At 36.8% G+C, this 18,909-nt stretch overlaps 2 protein-coding genes across 5 annotated transcripts in view; one reads left to right on the top strand and one right to left on the bottom strand.

Annotated features, from left to right (window-relative positions):
- The window catches only part of kcnd3 (potassium voltage-gated channel, Shal-related subfamily, member 3), a 179,552-nt gene extending 174,288 nt beyond the window's left edge, over positions 1 to 5,264 (top strand). For all 4 annotated transcript variants that reach the window (XM_053504485.1, XM_053504487.1, XM_053504486.1 and 1 more), the window contains 2 exons: positions 797 to 1,065; positions 1,432 to 5,264. In XM_053504485.1, coding sequence (XP_053360460.1) covers positions 797 to 1,065; positions 1,432 to 1,618 — 456 coding nt within the window. In that variant the 3' untranslated portion in view covers positions 1,619 to 5,264. The remainder of the gene's footprint in view (positions 1 to 796; positions 1,066 to 1,431) is intronic.
- Positions 5,265 to 10,131: 4,867 nt separating this feature from the next.
- On the bottom strand, positions 10,132 to 18,909 carry ddx20 (DEAD (Asp-Glu-Ala-Asp) box polypeptide 20). The gene is made up of 11 exons (XM_053503219.1): positions 18,656 to 18,909; positions 17,011 to 17,105; positions 15,956 to 16,124; positions 15,454 to 15,568; positions 15,188 to 15,330; positions 14,930 to 15,068; positions 13,130 to 13,188; positions 12,950 to 13,032; positions 12,740 to 12,845; positions 12,072 to 12,173; positions 10,132 to 11,478 (listed from the first exon to the last, which is right to left on the bottom strand). Exons 1-11 carry the CDS (start codon positions 18,849 to 18,851, stop codon positions 10,301 to 10,303), a joined length of 2,385 nt encoding a protein of 794 aa, XP_053359194.1. The 5' UTR covers positions 18,852 to 18,909; the 3' UTR covers positions 10,132 to 10,300.

The raw sequence follows: 18,909 nt of genomic DNA, 5'->3' as shown, positions 1-18,909 counted from the left end.
CGCAGAGTAAATGAAGCTAGGCTGTTCATTCAGTCATCAGTGATCTAAACAAGATAACAGGTTTTTGACTCATCAGATGCTGTTTACTCACAGATTGTTTTGGAGATAACTTTAATTCGATGCAGAGAGCTTTAAAGGAGACCGTGAGGTGACACGAGGAGCGCTGGGACACGTCTCGGCACGATGCCATGTTTTAGATCACCTGTAGCAGTTTAACTAATTGACCAGACATGGCATTTCTCATCCGGGAGTCGCTGTGTAGAAGTTGATCACTCCTCGTTATGATGAATCACTGCTCAAAAATGATCGCTCTAACTCATGGTTGCAAAGTGTTCCCTACCACCCCACCACACACACCTACATACTGCTCAGCTAATTACTTAACGGCCTTAATAAATTCAGCCAGATGTGTCGTGAGAGGTTGGACCACATCAGGGAGTTAAAATCATCTGCTCTGTCATAAGGCTGCGTTCTAACCTAAAAACATACATTAATGCATTTATATAAATGAGGTTACAGAAGCTGCTTGTAATTTTTTTTACGCCCTTTGCTGTCTTTGTAAGGTAATTAGCCCCAGTTGACTTGTAATAAACAAAATATTCAGGCCAAAACAATAGCAGTAAGATACCAGAAATAAGGAATAAATAACAGTAATATACGTATAAAATAATTACTGTAATAAATAACAGTTTTCCCAAATATGTATTTAAAATGAGGTTAATGCTGCAAGAGATTAAAGATAAGAACCTTCGCCTTTTCTGTTCTCTAATTCACCGTCATCTCGCTCTGTTTATAGAACCACGAGTTTGTGGACGAGCAGCTGTTTGAGCAGAGTTATGTGGATAGCGGCCTGCAGCGTTTCCCATCACAGAGCTCTTCCCTCGCCAGCCAGGAGGGCATCATGGGGTCCTGCTGTTCCCGACGAGCCAAGAAAAGCACTCAGCCTGCTAATGCAGCGCACTCCCTCCCTCACACACACCCTCACATGCATCCACATGCTCACAACCTGCAGGAGCTTAGCGCCATACATATCCAGTGTGGACAACAACAGCCTCTCAGCACTAGGTACACACACACACACACACATAAGATTTTTATATTGCATATCATAGTATGACTTGTTATCCAATACTTAACACTGATTAATATAGTACTTAATATAGTACTGATTTATATAGGTATATATTATAGTAAATAATTAAGCAACCTTAGTGTATTACGTGGTTTTTGTGGAGCATTGTTTCGGGTTTACAGCATATGATGTGAAAGAAAGTGCTTTAATACTCTGTCCTTGTTTGCTTTTTGATTATCACATTAAATGTGTCTGTAAAGTCTTTATAAGACCTAGTGTCTCGAACAATATGAATAGTAGATATAGTAGTATATGAATACTCTCTTTCTCTCTCTCTCTCTTTCTCATTCTCCCCACAGTCGTTCCAGTCTCAACATGATGCCAGATGAATCAGGAGGGCTGAACTGTAAGGGCAGCAGTCAGGTTACCACAGCAATCATCAGCATCCCGACTCCTCCCACCAACACCTCCCCCAGCGGCCCAGAGGTTCCGCTTAATCCCACCCCCAACTCCAGCGCCGGTGTGGTGAAGGTCTCAGCGCTGTGACGGACATGTGGTAGAACCAAGCGAACGTCGGAACAGAGAGTGGGGAGGAGCACTCAGGACGTGAAAACTATAGAGTAGCCTGCCCCCTTGTGGGAGAAGGACAACACTGACTCAGATTCCTGAACAACAAAAACCAAGGGGTGATGGAAACAAGTGTGTGCGTGTATGTGTGTGTGTGTGTGTGAAAGCGAGAAAGATGTAGAAAGAGAGATAACAATAGCAGAAGAGCCATAACAACTTGATCAATCCATCACAAGATTGATTAGATGAGGATGTCAAAAGTCACTCCGCATCAAGCACTTTTTCTTTCTTTTCCTGTCTTATTGTCTTGTATTGTGTCTTAGAGAAGTGATGTCTCATCAACTTCACAGGCAACAGTTTTAGTAACTGCTTATAAGCAACTTTTACCTTTCACATCATCTAAAAATACATTGATGGACATTGTACCAGTTCTGTTCAACCATTAAAAATGTGTAAAGCCACAGTAACAGCCACATGTAGTTTGATTTCACCATTTTAAAAAGTGAAGAGAATGATATTGCAAATGTTACTTACTCAGTAGATTTTAATTCTGGCTATTTAGTGGAATATATGATTGAGATTTTGTTAATAGTGATAACCATTCAGGGGTGGACAAAGCATAAATTCATTAGCTGAACCACTGAGCAAATCAAAGCTGCAATGTACTTGGTCTAATAGACGAGACTAAAATGTGAAAACAAATGTTATTTAACCTGAAAGTGAAAAAGAGGTAAAAATAATTTTCCAGACTGCAAAATAACCACGTTCTTTAATTCCTGGGAGGGGTGACATTTTGCATATAATGTCAATGCAGATGAATCATCATGTTTTTGCCCTTAACAAAATGCAGAATGTCTTTGTTATATTATCTTTGCGTGTGCACGGACAATTCTCTCTTTTTTTTTTTAAATTCCGGTCAACTTGGGCACTGATCCGATAAGATGTGCATTTACAAAAACAAAGTATTCAAGCAGAATGTAACCTCTTTTGACATGCACAAAGTCATTCTGACCCCTGTGATGGAAATATAACAGCAGAAGAAAAAGAAAAAGAAATTTTATGAACTACAGGTTTTGAGGTTAGGTTAGACTTCCCATTTTTTTCCTGATAAATCCTGCATTCTGTCTTCTAACTTGCTACCAAAATTCAGTCTTATCTATGATTGCTTAGAAGCTTAACTGCATGTGAAATGGTGACCCAATCCATGCCCCTTCCTCAGACAGAGACCCAGTGGATTTGAGTAATCATAGATGGGATAGAGAGTTGTTCTCACAGGGTTTACCGATCAGGAATGGAAGAAAAGATCTCCTTACCATAAAGTTGTCACATTGCCTAACGTTTCCCCCCTAATGTTACCCCCACATGAAAGAATATATTTATTTCAACGAGTAATAAACCATCAGATCAAATGTTTACATGGCTACTATTCATCTAATGAATGGATTATCAAATATTTTCACCAATCTTCTCATTCTAACTACGATTGGTCCAGATGCATTCCGACAGCTCTGACTGGGGTGTTTAAATGATGCATTTTCATTCTGATTGGGCTATTATTGCGATTATTAGTGGGATATTAGTGCTCATAAAGGTGCATCTAGTGTGGTGGGCTCTTTTCTCAGATCATTGAGAACGGCTAATGTCTTTATATTTACCAGGTCTTTCCAACAGATTCATCCTTTATAATATGACGGCAACAAACCAATTAAAAATGTGTATACAGTAAAACAGACATCTCTGATTGGCTATTGTAAATGTCATTGATAGTTTTTCTTTCTCTGCTCAAAACACACACTGATGTCCATTTTATAAACAGCCCACTAAACCTGCTTGTCCATGGGAATACTGTTAATGTAAAATGATCGTCCTGGATATGTAATGTGAATGTCCCTGGGCCTGGGCTTATGGTTTGTCCACTCCTGCCATTAATTTCTATTACAGGTTTTCTCAGAATGAACAGTTACTAGAGAACAGATAATAATATCTTTTTGTCCATCATTGTTTTTTTTTTTGTTTTTTATTGACCACCATCCATCATTTATGGCTTTGTGACTATTTCATGCACAATGCAGTATTTAACGATGAAAAGCAGTCACATGAAGAAACTCTGTTCTAACCATAATTAGATACAGAAACTGCACACTGCATGGCAATTGCTGAATTAAAGAAGTTTCCCAGAATCTGCTTCACTCGGTGCTGCAGATTATCATTTTAAAGTAAGATTCAAGACAGAAGCATAGAAGAATGAATCCGATTTAAATATAAGCATAATGTAATATTTCAAGTCTTTTCCATTTGTGTTGTTGTTGTTGATGTTGTTGTTGTTGCTATTATCTATATATTAGTCTATAATTACAAGGATATCATGCAGCCTTTCAAAAAGAAATCCATATTTAAACTCTCGAAAGACAGAAAAAAACGTAGGGATAGCTTGACAAAGAATATGGGATGATTTTTATTTTCTTTTATTCTATTTTTCTTTGTATGAGTGAGAGAGTGTTTTAACTAAGGTTAAGAGAGATAGAGTGTATTTGAGACGTTAGGATCTTTCCATAGGTTTGTGTGTGCGTGTCCGTAAGCTCTCAGCGTGCCTGGAGCCTTTCACACAGTATGTGCCTCTCTTGGGGAAAGGATCTTTTTTCCTCTTCTAATCCACGTCCCCTCTTTTCCTTTTTTGGGTCCAAGATGTTGAGTGGACAAACAGTGTCAGTGTCCAAATCATCAGTAATAACCACGTAAAGCGGAACCAAAAAAAATTCTCTATATATGAAATAGGTATTCAAAATATCTGTGATTATAAGCACAAGGCATTTGCTGAGAATTTGTGAGTAGGACATGTACTAAGCCTTGGTTCATTTGTGAATATTGTTAATAGGATATTTTGTAATATTTGGCCATTGTTTGGCAAAACGAGTGCAGCTGCCGCCCTTGTCCTCTTTCACTGTGGTCCAGTGCTGCCCTGTCCGCTCGTCTCTCTGAAAAACCATGCTTTTGATAGTTGGTTTGGTCCTAAGTGTTGTTTTCTTTCCTGCTCAGTGGGCATTTTATTGAAAAAGAAAAAAAAAGTAAACCTTGTTGTGTGTATATGTGTATTCTACCTGCATAGAAACTTTTGGTGTTGGCCACTCTTCTGTGTTGCTTTATTTTGTCTTTTTCTTCTAGGAAAAAAAAAACAACAGACTGTCTTAAATGAACTCAACGAGTCGATATTGCCATAGTGTCAGCGAAGCTACAATGAGTTTTGACTGACATTTCCATGGACGAATCAGACGTCTTTGTCACACATATTACATAGTCCCTGTTTCTTTATGACGGCCATTTGTAGAGAGAATGGCTTTGCCAATAATAGTATAGATAAGTGTGTTTGTGCTTTAGGACAGGAACAATGAACTTGTTTTATGTTTTATGTTTTATACTCCTGAATTCAAATTTGCATTTAAAAATTGCATTTTTTTTTTCTCTCCCTGGATCTATGTCTCTACTTTGAATTTGTTTGGTTATTTGATATGTATTTGAGGTTCTGGCTGTATATGTTGTTGGAAAAACATCATTACTCATTATTTTACATTTTATTTCTTAGGCTGCATTTACATTGTTGGATTTGAGACACAATTCCTATATTTTGACACGGATATGATTCTTTTTTTTATTATAATTATTTTATAAACACTCTCTTATATTTCTCCTTAAATTATAGGCCCAAGCACCAAATTAATTAATTTATTTTTTTTCTAAAAACAAATAGTGCAATACTACACCATTCTATTGATCAGGCAAGAAATGGGCTCATTTGGCCTAATGGTGGTGCTATAGAGCAACATTTTTATCTTTTTCTCCATATCTCAAGAACCCTGAGGGCTAAAGGCATTTTTTTCCATTTGTAACTACTTAATCAAAAGAGTATGAAAATATATAGAGATTTTTTAAAACATTGCTGGCACACGCTAATTAATTCTTATTTATTTAAACAGTCATAAATACAAGATCTGTGTACAAGGTTATGAAATGGTCTGCAAAGCTTTTAGTGATCAGGGTGGGATAATTGCTAGTCCGAACAAAGCTTCGGTATGAGTATTGCATCAGTGTGCTAATCTGTTCTTGGATTTTAAGTGTTAAATGGATTACTTTAAAAACACAGCCGCTGTCAGCCAATCAGCTTTCAGCAGGAATTCATACAAGCATTGAGCTTAACCTTGGTAAGTATGTTGATCCATGGTCTTTTATGTGCTGTGTAACTTGGCAAGAACTTACTACTTCAGGTGGTTTTGGACAACACCATTTGAGAGACGTCCTGTTTGACAGCCTGGTTTATAAAACTATCTTGCTGGATATTGGAGACATGCATTTAGATGTGGGTAAAATAACCAGAAATAAAAAATATATGTTTCAGATTTAGAAACTCTCTATACTTATGCAACAATATTAAATCTGTTTCCGAACATTGGACATGGTTGGCAATGTAAATGCAGCCATTTACTTTTCTTTTTTTGTGTGTTTGTTATTTATCACAGTTTTTTCTTACTTGCCCTATTTACGCCCCTGTGCTTTGTACAGCTCTGTGAGTTCAAATGATAACTTCTTGTGTAACTAAAACTGTGTAAAAGACATTGTTGGTTTGAAAGGCTGTTTTGGAAATATACTGTATTAGAGATAAAATATTTTCTCATAATGATGATATAGTAGAACACCAGCATATAGAGTAAATGTTCTTACTTCAGGAAATTAGGAATATTATAATAATTGTTCAAGACCATCGGTTCCCTGTGTCTGACTATTGAGACTTACACTGCCACATTTTACCACATTGCACCAATGTGGGTTTTTTTTCTTTAATGTTCTTTTAAAATATTTAACTGACACAGAATGAAGGTTTTAAATAAGCAAGAGCATCAAGATCAAAATCCATCCCACCCCCCCTCCCCCCAGTCGATATAGCCATACAGAGACAGGAATTATTTAATTTTCTATTCAATCATTTACATGCATCCATCACACTTGTTTATTACAAAAAAACATTTTTAATTAATTTCAATCACAAATAATGTGTGCAATTATTCATATGCTTACATGTCACTTTTATTCGATTAAACATTCAGAAAATGTATGAAATATAATTTTAAAAAATGAAATAAATCTACGGGACCCTAAACCATAATTCAGATCAACAAAGTAATTAGACTGGGATCTTATGTTAGAAATTGTGGTGCATTGTATCAGATACACAGTCTTATTAATATTTAGAGAAAAGCACATGATAGTTGTTTATTTAGAGACAATGTTTAATTTGACACTTTAAATCACTTTACAGTCTTGGATAAAGGAATTTACACAAACAAAATGCGTGTCCTAAAAGAGTTAGTGTATGGACAGTTTTTCAAAGCATAATTAGAGGCAGCTACTTTACACGCCCAGTCTATTTAAGCACTAAAACATCTTACCTTTGGTGGAAAACTAGAACCAGAGCTAAAACCTGTTTCTGAAGTAAATCAGCGTCTGTTTAAGACATGGTGAAAGTAATCAAAGGTTCGAGATGCGTCCTGTCATATACGTTATTAAAGACCTGTATTCATCCGTCTGCTTAGTAGTTACTAGTTTCCCTAATGTCTCAGCATTTATTTTGCTGTTTTTTGTTTGTTATTATCACCTTGTTCTACTGGCCTCCCCTGTCAGATGCTGAATATAATTTATGATCTTGTCTTGTCACTACTGTGAAACGCCTGATAAAAGCTCTATATATGTCACTATCTCATTTGCTGTGTGTGCAATTTTTCATTCATATATCATTCTTAAATATAATTAAACAATCAGGGATGAACTCATAATTCATTTAAAAAATCAATTTGTTAAAGCCTTAACTTTTGAGCCACAATGAGTTAATAGTATAAATGTTACATAGCAGTGAATATCTGTGAGTGTGAATGCATGCAAGTTGTACATCAAAGTATCAGAAATCAGGTCTTAAGTCCCAATAGCTTAAAATCAAATAAATTTTCTACTTTGTTTTCAATCCAGTGTTTTGGAAAGGAAATGCTTAAAATGTCAGTACCCGTTTGTCTCCAACTTGCACCAAATCATAAATAGTGCTTGGTGCTGTATTTAATTTGTTAATTTACCACAAGTCATTTTCATCTACTGAAATTTGGAATTGTGGCCCATTGGCAGGTGTGGGATTTGACCTCATAATCTTTTACTCACAAAAACAAAACCCTAATCACCAGTCATAACTTATCTTACCAGAACAACTTATTTATCAACATAATGCCAAAAGGAGTCAAAATCAGTTTTAATTTTGTTTTTAAAACAAGCTTTGCCCTCTATCCATACATTTCTAATTCCCAGAATATTACAAGACTCTTATCCCATTAGATGTCACTTAAGACAATCGAACAGGGCTCAATCTCCATCACCGAGCCGATTCTTGGTCAGCCATCATATTGGTGCAGAAGAATTTGCAGAACTCGGTACAGAAGTGTCGATGGAGCAGTGTGTATATGAACGGGTCTACAGCAGCAGGTACACACGTCAACACCATCGCCAGGGTCTGCAGCTCCCATATTAACCAGATCTACATACATGAATGATACATATTGAATGTGTATAATATAAAATACACAATTGGGTCTCATTTGGCATTTCATTGAATAATTAATCAAACATGGTTCAAAATACTTCCTTTTTGCACTCCTTAATCAAGTTCCAATCTACTTTCTGCTTGATAGCATTAAAATAATTGAAACTATTTTTGGTTTACATTCTTATGTGAATACTGTTTTTGGTATTTTTATTGTGGTAAATGTAAATAATAATAATAATAATTTTTATGAGGTTATGGTATGATGTGCTGCTGGTGCTTTTGATGTGTTACTGCCTGTCCAAAGTTACTATTCAGAAGAGGCAACTATTGGAGAAAAAAAAACATTAGAGACATATAGAGTCTCCAACTATTTTAAATTTCCAACACCCTTCCCAATCAGCCAAACGTTTGGCCTCAAAGGACATGATATAAGCGCAAATCAATCCCTGCTATATCTATCCTGGTCATCCAAATGTTGCATGGCTCCCTGTTTAGTCTCAGGGAGATTTTCCTTTACACTTTTGTCCTCGGTTTGCTCATCAGGGACTAACTCATAGTTATAGTCTTTACATTTTTTCTGTACATTTTCTAATTTATTTCTATACTTTTTAATTCTGTAATTGCTTCTTTAGGACAATAACCATTATTAAAAGCACTATACAAAATAAATGATTGAATTAAATCAAGGACATGTGCTGTTACCTAATTTGGATTAAGAAATGCACATGTTAAAACCTAGTAGGATAGTGCTGCACAATCAAATTCGTGGAAGAATGGATATAAACTTAAAATTTTAAAATTTAAAAGACGATGATTGAAGATTCCTTACACTCTTGGTAAAATTATGTACAAAAATCGAAGCTATGCTTAACAGTGAAAGTGTTTGTCTTATAGGATTGGGACTAAACAGCTGTGTGGTCATAAGAAAAAGGGTCACTAACTAACAAAGATCTTTCAATTACTTTTTTGTTTTGCTTAATGGACATGGAGCACTATATTAAAATAGCTTTGATTCTGTTAACCTTTATAGACAAACATCACTGTGATAAGAAAATGTAAATGATTTATTAGTGAATTACAGCCCATCATAGCACAGGTGGGGTTGTGCATAGTGCTACTTTTAGTTTTAGTCAAACGATTCTATTGTGTCCATGTTTTTTTTTTTCAATTGCACAGACATGAGACCTCTTTATATCACATGTAATGTGTTCCCTGACTCAAGGTTACAAATGAGCACATTTTGATTTTTACAAACTTACTACAATAAATCCTGCTAAACAAAAGCACCACAAGCAAAACACACCACATATTAACAATGCTTATCATATAGCATTAGTTCACAGTTGTTTCAATTGCAATCTGATCAGGCGGTTATTAGACAGGTTTCTTGTTTTCTCTTCAATTTTTAAAGCATTATTGTACTAACCATAGAAGAAACCTGTAAACCAACAAGAGATTATGATACACTGCCTAAAATTACAGGACATTATGAAACAGTAGTTAGGAGTTGCCTCTTCATAGCCGTTTCAAACCTGAGCTCATGTTTAATGTTTTTTGTGGAGTTTCTGTTAATGTTCTCCCTGTAAGTTTACTCCAGGTTCTCCAGTTTCCTTCCTAAAATGAGTGTTAAGATGTGTACATGGTGTCTTGCCAAGGATTGGCATCCCATCCACAGCATGTTTCTGAGTAAGAATCTGGATCCACTTTGATTCTAAGCATATATTATTATTACTATTATTATTATGAGGATAAGAACTACATCGTTATAAGGCCTTTTTTCCACTTTGCAAGCAGTTAAGTGCACAGGTATGAAACTATGCCAGTTACCACTAATAAAATAAATGGTCAAAATAAATAGAAATTTAATAAATATAAATAAATTTATTTTGATTAATAATTCAGGCTGTTTCAAATAGAATGATTTTATTGCTTTTATTAGTAAATAGTACAATAAACTGTGCCATAATTTAACAGTTTAACAGACTTTTTTAAGCACTAATGCACCACCCAGATCCAGACCTCCTACATGTGCTTTACATCCGTCACCCGATTGACCCGTCCCCAGAAGTGAGATTTTTGTCCATGAATCAGCGTTTCATCATTTCCATCATGTATACAGCATTCATGCGATATGCAGCCAGCCAGTTATAATGTGAGTGGTAGTAATAGGCTGAACTCCAAGAGTTGTAATATTCTTCCCAGGCTTGGTAGCATTCTCTCCAATAGTCTTGTCCATTCCCTTCTTGAGAGAGTTGTTTGTCTTCTTCATCATTGTCCTCCTCCTCCTCTTCCTCCTGTGCTCTTCTCTGTATCCTCCAGCTACCTTCTTTCCCTTCCGTGGCAGTCTTCCCAGCCCTCTTTTCCTCGGGTACTGACCTTGACTTGCAATGCTGACGAGGCTGAGCATGACTGTTTGGATGTGGAGTCTTGATGTGGGATTTGGAAAAACTTGTCCTGCACTTGATGGGTTGCTTTACTGTATCTGTTGATTTTACAATGTGCTGCTGTCCAGAGTTAAGATGTGGTGCACTGGACAGAGAGCTGGACGCTGAGGCATCCGTTTTCTGTTCTGTCTCCATCTCGGAATCACTGCCTAAAGAGGAAGAAGAGCTGCCAGACATGCACCTACGGGCCACTGGATGAGGGGTTGAACCAACTGACTGCTGAGATTGAGCAATTCCTTCCATTAAGACTGGCTCTTCATGTCTACTGGAAGATTTAATACAAGCCCCTTCTGTCCCAGCACTATCCCTGTCAGCATGGTTTTTATACTCCGCATCTACCATAATGTTTATGTCATCATGAGTTCCATACTGTCTTATGATCTCAACTGATCGTCCAGGGCCAGAGGTCATAAAGTTCTCAAAATCAGCCATGGCCTCAGCGAAAGACACGGGTCTCACTGCTTGAGACTTAAAAGAGGGCAGGGGAGGGATTTTAGGAAGGGCCTCCTGCATTTCCTTCCTCGTAAGAGCTGGATGATTTTCAGCACTGGGTATGTTGTCATGGGCAGGAGCAGATTTTTTACTCTTGTTCCTGTCACTATGGGATTTTTGGATTCTAGCTGTACTGGGACGCTCAGTCTGCTCTTTAGTAGGAAGTGTGTGCTGAGACTCTCTGGGGGATTTGGAGACTGTCTGCTCAGATTTGGCCGGTTTCTTTTCTATTTTAGATCCAAGGGAAGGAGCGAGGTCATTTTTTGAAGGAGGCTGAACTATCACGTTCCAATCACATGGCTCTTCCATTAGTCCAGCTGGGATCGGATCTGAGAAACACAACAGAAGGACACAATTAACAGACAACATTGGCACACGAGAAGTCACAGATTTTTTTTTATTATTATTTTTAAACACTGAAAATTATACAGGCATCTTACAGTCTAACCGTTTATGACTGATCCTAAGAACACAGTGTAACCAATGCTGATTTCAACTTGCATCAGAAGTGCTCAGAATTATAAAATCTTTGAACTCCGTGCACTCAAGTGGGGGGGGGGAGGGGGGGGAATGCCTCAAAGGTTAAAGGCTAAAGTGATTTAATGGATACCTGAAATTTGCTTAAAAACAAAGGGAAAGGCCATTCTTCCTGAAGAATAGCAAATTATACTTTTAAAGAATAAATGGCATAATTTGGGCAAATGCAGACAATTGTGCCTTTAAAAAAACTGCTTTACAACTGGAACAGTTAGAACAGATTTGGTAATTTTCCAAAATAAAATTCCAATTTTTATTTAAAAAAATAAAAATAATCAATTTTAGAAAAGAGCGTACACTTAATTTGGACGAAGCCAAGACAAAGACAATTGATTTACTTGCCAGCAAGAGGGATGATTAACAGTCGATCACTGTCTCTATTTACCTGGTAATAGGCTGAGAGCCAGACTGCACTTCTGAGCAATGGCCATCATTTTGTTCTCCTCCTCTCCATGACAACAGTATGTTACAGCAACCCCAAGAGTTCCTGAGACAAGACACAAAAATCTCGTTTTTAATTGTACTTCTACTTATATATTATATACAATTATAAATAAATAATAAGCTTTCAGGAAGTGAACCGTGGAGACAAAACTGTCCTGGGGAGTTAGGTTTCTTTTGCAGTCTTTGCAAAACCATATCTGCACAGTTTCTACCTAATCTGACACCGAATGTAATACAATAAATATATTATTCACTTTATGTAGGAAAATAGATTTACAATGAACTAGGGCTGCACAATTATCCAAATATTTATCTTGATCACTACCTTAGCTTTCCACATTTAAATGAACATGATTAGCTGATATTGGGAAGAAAATTAAATGCTAAAATAATAGCAAAAATCAGCTAGCACAAATGACACGCACCCGTGAGGATTCGTAAGAACTTCGGATGCAAATCAAATGGCCATGAACATCCAGTGAAATATTGCAGCCGATGTATGGTGTTAAATCAGCATCACAAGTCCCACAGGTCCCTGATGTGATGTCTAATAGTTAAACAGGAGTAGTTCTTAAGTTACAAAAAGAGTTAACTGGAAAACAAACTAACCGAAGCGACCAGCGCGGCCAATCCGGTGCATGTATGTCTCCCAATCCTGAGGAACATCCAGATTAATCACCAAATTCACTTTCTCTGCATCTATACCCCGAGATGTCTATAAAAGGAAAAGAGAAAAACATAAAAGACAGGTTTCAACACTGTTGACAGTATTGCAGGCAGGTTTGTATACATTGACTGATACAGTATGTCTGATCTCACCAGATCAGTGGAGATGAGAACTCGACATTGGTACTGCTTTAGCTTAGACATCGCCTCCAGCCTCTGCTCCTGACTCAAACCACCTGCATGCACACACACACAAAAGTACACTAAGAATTAACACCTTCATGTAGCCATACGAAAGTACAGAGCTGAGTGCTATATAACCGAGAGCCTCACCTGAGATGCAGACTGCAGGCAGGCCTTTGGAGGACAGAACATCTGCTAAGTGCTGCGCCCTGCAGAGGAACACAGACTCTTCAAATCAGTCAAATTACTACACAAATAAACAGCAGCACAGTTAAAACATTTCTCACAGTATGTAAATAACTTATTATTGGGGAAATATTATAAAGAAATCCACAGAGAATAAAAGGACAAAATTGTTGGCACCCCTGACCTTTTCCAGAAAATTAAGTATTTCTCAGACAAGCATTGCATTAACACATTTTTATTTTCTTTGTGTGTATTGGAACAAAACAAACAAAAAAAAGAGGGGGGAAAAAAGCTAATTTGACATAATGTCACAAAAAAAAAAAAAAATGGGCTGGACAAAATTATTGGCACCCTTAACTTAATATTTGGTTGCACACCCTTTGAAAAAAAAAACTGAAATCAGTTGCTTTATATAACCATCAAAAAGCTTCTTACACCTACAGAAATTCAAGCTGTCCTGCAAGCTCAGGAAGCATCAGTGTCAGTGTGAACTATCTGTTGACATTTAAATGAAATGAAAGGCTATGGCAAGAGACCCAGGAGGACCCCATCGCTGACACAGAGACATAAATAAAAAAAAAAAAAAAAAACACCACAGTTTGCCAAAATGTACTTGAGTAAGCCAAAGTTCTTCTGGGAAAACGTCTCGTGGATAGATGAGACCAAGATAGAGCTTTTTGGTTAAGCACATCATTCTACTGTTTACCAAAAACAGAATGAGGCCTACAAAGTAAAGAACACAGTACCTACAGTCAAATATGGTTCAAAGATGTTTTGGGGTTGTTTTGCTGCCTCTGGCACTGGGTGCCTTGCCTGTGTGCAAGGCATCATGAAATCTGAGAAATACCACACTGTAGGGTCCAGTGTCAGAAAGCTGGGTTTGCGTCCGAGATCTTGGGTCTTCCAGCAGGACAATGATCCCAAAGATACTTCAAAAAGCACCAAGAAATGGATGGCAACTAAGTCCTGGAGAGTTCTGAAGTGGCAATCAATGAGTCCAGATCTAAATCTATTGAACACCTGTGGAGAAATCTTTAAAATTGCTGTTGGGAAAAGGCACCCTTACACTATGAAAGACCTGGAGCAGTTTGCAAAGGAAGAGTGGTCCAAAATTCCAGGTGAGTGGTGTAAAAAGCTCATTGATGGTTATAGGAAGCGACTGATTTCAGTTATTTTTTCCAGAGGGTGTGCAACCCAATATTAAAGTTAAGGGTGCCAAAAATTTTGTCCAGCCCATTTTTGGAGTTCTGTGTGACATTATGTCGAATTTGCTTTTTTTCCCCCTCCCCTTTTTGTTTTGTTCCAAAACACAAAGAACAAATGTGTGTGTGCCAAAAAAAAGCATTAATGCAATACTTTTCTGTAAGAAATACTTGATTTTCTGAAAGAAATTCAGGGGTGCCAACAGTTTTGGCCATGGCTGTAGCTTTCCTAATATACTGGTTCCTAAGCCTGATTTTAAAGTTTAGTGATTTCCCTGACTTTAATTCTAAAAATGGTGTTAGTTAGAATATTAGTTTAATCAGGTGTACTGAGAAAAGAGAAAACACTAAACTGTGTAGGGCAAGGAGTCTTCCAGGACAAGGTTTGGAACCACTGCCCTAACACATCTCAGCTCATTTCAGATCTTGGTGAACCACAGGAGTTTATTTTCATAAGAAAACTAGAAATCTTACATCACGAAAAAAATTGAAATAAATAATAATAATAATAATAATATCATAGATAATATGAAAATCTAATCTTTTAGAAAAGCAGACACACCTTGTATGCAGATTGGAGAAGACCAGTGCCTGATTAAAGGGAACTTTACTGAATAGCTCTAACAGATTCTGTACTTTTTCCTCAAAGATCTTATGAGGCAGGGAATGTGAGTGCACCAGCTTATAGAACTGCTTCAGACCTGCATTGGAATAAATGGGTAAGAAACACATCCGATAGTCATGATCAGCTTGTTTGGTTTTCTTTGGTAAATTTAAGTATCCCTTAAAACAGGGTGTCAGAAGGGCGATGTAGCCTCACCAATGAGTCCCGGATCAGTGGGGTTTAGGCGCACAAATGTCGGTTCTCTCATGTACCTGCACAGATGCTGCGCTAAGGAGTCTGGATAAGTTGCAGAGAGTGCAAGCATCTGTTTATTTACTGGCAGGGAGGAGAAGATCCAGCTAAAATGTAAAGATATAGATATTGATCCAAAAGCACATCTGATTCACAATACACTCAGTTTACAACAAAAACATTATAAAGTGTATACAGCAGAAATGCATTGGGAAGAGTGTGCTTCTCACTTGATCTGCTCCTGGAAGCTGCCCTCCTCCAGCAGTTTATCTGCCTCGTCCAGAACAAACAGACGAACACTGGCTGTCAGCAGCGCTCCAATCTCAATCAGCTGCTTTATACGACCTAAAACATCAACTCCATATTCAAAATAACTCTACACACACAAACCAGCTCTCCTTAACACAAATATTATTCCTGCATTAATCTAAAGCACAATAGAATCTACACATTTGGAGGGAAAAGGCTAATAGCAATACTAACTTCAATACCACCGTTTAAAACAAGGTTTAGATGCCTTCTCCTGGCTCACATGGGCTAAACATGCTCAGAAGTTCCAAAAAAGGTCCCATTACAAATCCAGAAACCCATGGTAGGCTTTTGGATAAAAAACTTAACCTTCTATCGCTCAGCTAAAGACAGCTCCAGGAAAATATTTACCAACAAATTTGTTTAATACAGTGTGGACTGAACTCTAACCTACAGCTTACATTCTGCAATATTCACACGAACCTGGAGATCCGATAGCAATGTGACATTTCTTCAGATGGAGTTTGTCCTGACTCACAGGCCGTCCACCAATAAACACGTGGCACTCCAGTCCCTCCATGGCACTGCCAATGGCCATTACCACTGCATGGATCTGCACAGCAATCTCTCTGGTCGGCGCCAAAACAAGAACCTGTTGGAAAAAAATAAAGAAAAAAAGAAATGCAAGGATAGACCCTGACAAGATTGTCTAAAGAATGTTCTTGCTTCATAATTTCTTAAAATAATGCCCATATTCCCTTTGCCTTTGTAATGCTGCATATACCTAAATTTCAACACAACATTGACAGCTTTATTAATATAGTTTGGTTCAAGGTTCTAAATGTGGAGTTGCTGAGCAAAACATCCTCTTCTTACGCCAGACCTTGTCACATACAAACTTATTCATGTATTAATTAATTAATTCATTTTTATTTCTCTTTTCTGTACATGAGTTAGCTTGAGTTTTACCAGATACACAGTTTTGTAAAAATATAGTTAAAAAATATATACAATAATTATAATAATAATGACGACATGAGTAATTAGTATGGAGACGTAGAGAACCAAGCTTATATCTTCATGTCTCTCTGTATCCACCAATCAGCAGGCCAGACATAAGCAAATATGCGAGTGTGAACCTTTTAGGTCATATATAAAAATACTTAAACTAGTCAACAATTTCTAAAACTTATCCCTAGCATTAATAGTTCAAAAGTAATGACTTGTGGTACCTTTTTATTTGGCAGCCTCAGAATTTTCTACAGATGCAAGTCTGAGCTTTGCACACTACTTTATTTGGAATACTGACAATTTCCATAGAGCATGAAGGAAATCTAAGTGATTCAGTAAGAAGGCCTCAATGGAAAGACATTTATGTAGAATGACCCAGTGATTATTTGCTCCTAACATTTTAACCTTGACAAGCACTAAAATCAGCAGTTAGTGTAAAATCATTAACAAATAACACTGGTACTAAATCTATAAACAAATCACTAACAAATACATTAAAATACATAAATAAAACAAACACATTGTACTTGAGTGGCAGCATTTTCAAGGATCAGGGAGTCCAGGGCAATGGTGGAGAACACGCAGGTCTTTCCGGTGCCAGATTTAGCCTGAACAATAAGATCTAAAAAAGTAAAAACAAGATATATAAATTATGGTTGACACAACTATGTAAAAAACAAAACAAAAAAAACACACACACAAAACAGAGACAATTTCACCTACAAATTAATGATGAACAGTGGCATAAATATGCATATTTGTCTTAACTGATTCAGATCATCAAACAAATAACCCAAGTATATGCAAGATGCAGTTTTTAAATGAGGATTTAATTCATTAAGGGAAAATTTGTCCAAACCAACCTGACCCTATGTTTAAAAAAAAAAAAAAAAAAAAAAAAAGGAAATAGGCAAATATTTAGTGGACTGATGAAACACGAGTTAAAAATTTTGGAAGGTGCATCCCATTACATCTGGCACAAAAAAAAAAAATGCATAAAAAGAACTTCATACCAACAGTCAAACCAGTGAAGGTCTAGGGCTCTGGGTTTACAGGCTTCAGGACCTGGACAACTTGCTATAATTGTTGTTGAATTCTGTGCTCTACCAAAATAAAACCTAAAGTAGACCTCAAGCTCAAGTGCACTTGGTTTAGGCAACAGGACAAAGATCGGAAACACACCAGCAAGTCCACCTCTAAATGAATTTAAAAAAAAAAATTTTTTTTAGATTTTTTAGATTATTTATTTATTTATTTATAATAATAATAAAAAAAAAAAATTATTGGCCTAGGATTGAGACAATGTGGTATGACCTTAAACAGGTTAAATGGTCTAAATGAAGCTGAATTAAAACAATTCTGCAAAGAAGAGTGGGACAAAATGGTTTTACAGAGATGTGAAAGAATCATTGTCTGTTAACACTTGACTGCAGTTGTTACCGCCAAGGGTGGCACCACTAGTTATTAGGTTTGTCACACAGAGGTAGGTAGGTTCGGGTAGCTTTTTTTTTTTTTTCTTCTTAACAAATTAAATCATTATTAAAAAATAAAAAAAAAAAAAAAAAAAAAAACCTGTATATTGCATCGACTCGGGTTATCTTTGTGTAATAATAAAATGAGGTTGCAAAAAAAAAGAAATAGAAACATACATGTACATGATTGCTTAAACTAATCACTGTTCAGACATTTATTATTGTCTAAACCTAGTGATTTTTTTTAACTAACGATCATCTTAAATTGTAACAGGTAAGAAAACATGAACCTAGCACTGTTAAGTCTCTTTTGAAAGTTTTACAGCCAGAAAGCAATTTGACATCAATTGAATTAGTGTAAAGCTGAGTCACTAGTGAAAACCAGTAGATTAGTAATTAATGTAAAACTATTCTGTCTGAAGATTAAGACATTAAGATGTTGGCTGTATAAAGCTCTAACAAATAAACAGAATTTATAAACACAAATAAACACATTTATAAAGATAATACAATATATTAACTCTTTTGTAAACAGCTAAATCCACAACTTCAAAAAGTTTGAGTGCAGACAACTAGTTGATATTGCACTCAAACTTTGCATTAAAACACAATATTTTGGTTAGATTTGGAAACATTATTATTATTATAATTATTATTATTATAAGTAATGTGCTGTTCAGGCTGTAGTGTAACTGCTCACCCAGTCCACACCGCCCCAGCGGAATCGCCTTTAGCTGGATTGGTGAAGGTCTCTGAAAGCCGGAGGCGGACAAACCCTCCAGAACCGGTTTAGAGAGCAGTAAGGAATTGAACTCCACTCCGGCAGACGACAGAACATCATCTGTTCGCGTCCGGACATCAATCTCATGAGCAGCTTTCCGCACACACGCCGCCATACTTCCCACTACCTGAGTGGAGCCTTGCGCTTCATTTCTCTTATTCGTGGATTTATTA

Source organism: Clarias gariepinus, chromosome 9 (assembly GCF_024256425.1).
Source record: "Clarias gariepinus isolate MV-2021 ecotype Netherlands chromosome 9, CGAR_prim_01v2, whole genome shotgun sequence".
In the NCBI taxonomy this organism is placed as follows: Eukaryota; Metazoa; Chordata; class Actinopteri; order Siluriformes; family Clariidae; genus Clarias; species Clarias gariepinus.
Note: the sequence above shows the minus strand (reverse complement) of the source record. Positions and strands in the feature narration are given on the sequence as shown.

What these genes read in the sequence shown, in the direction of transcription:
- ddx20 (XM_053503219.1), bottom strand. Translation starts at nt 18,851, where the DNA reads ATGGCGGCGTGTGTGCGGAAAGCTGCTCATGAGATTGATGTCCGGACG. An exon ending in TGGCCGCGCTGGTCGCTTCG is followed by an intron (nt 12,174 to 12,739) that starts GTTAGTTTGTTT and finishes GTCTTGTCTCAG; the next exon opens with GAACTCTTGGGGTTGCTGTA. An exon ending in GGCTCTCAGCCTATTACCAG is followed by an intron (nt 11,479 to 12,071) that starts GTAAATAGAGAC and finishes TGTGTTTCTCAG; the next exon opens with ATCCGATCCCAGCTGGACTA.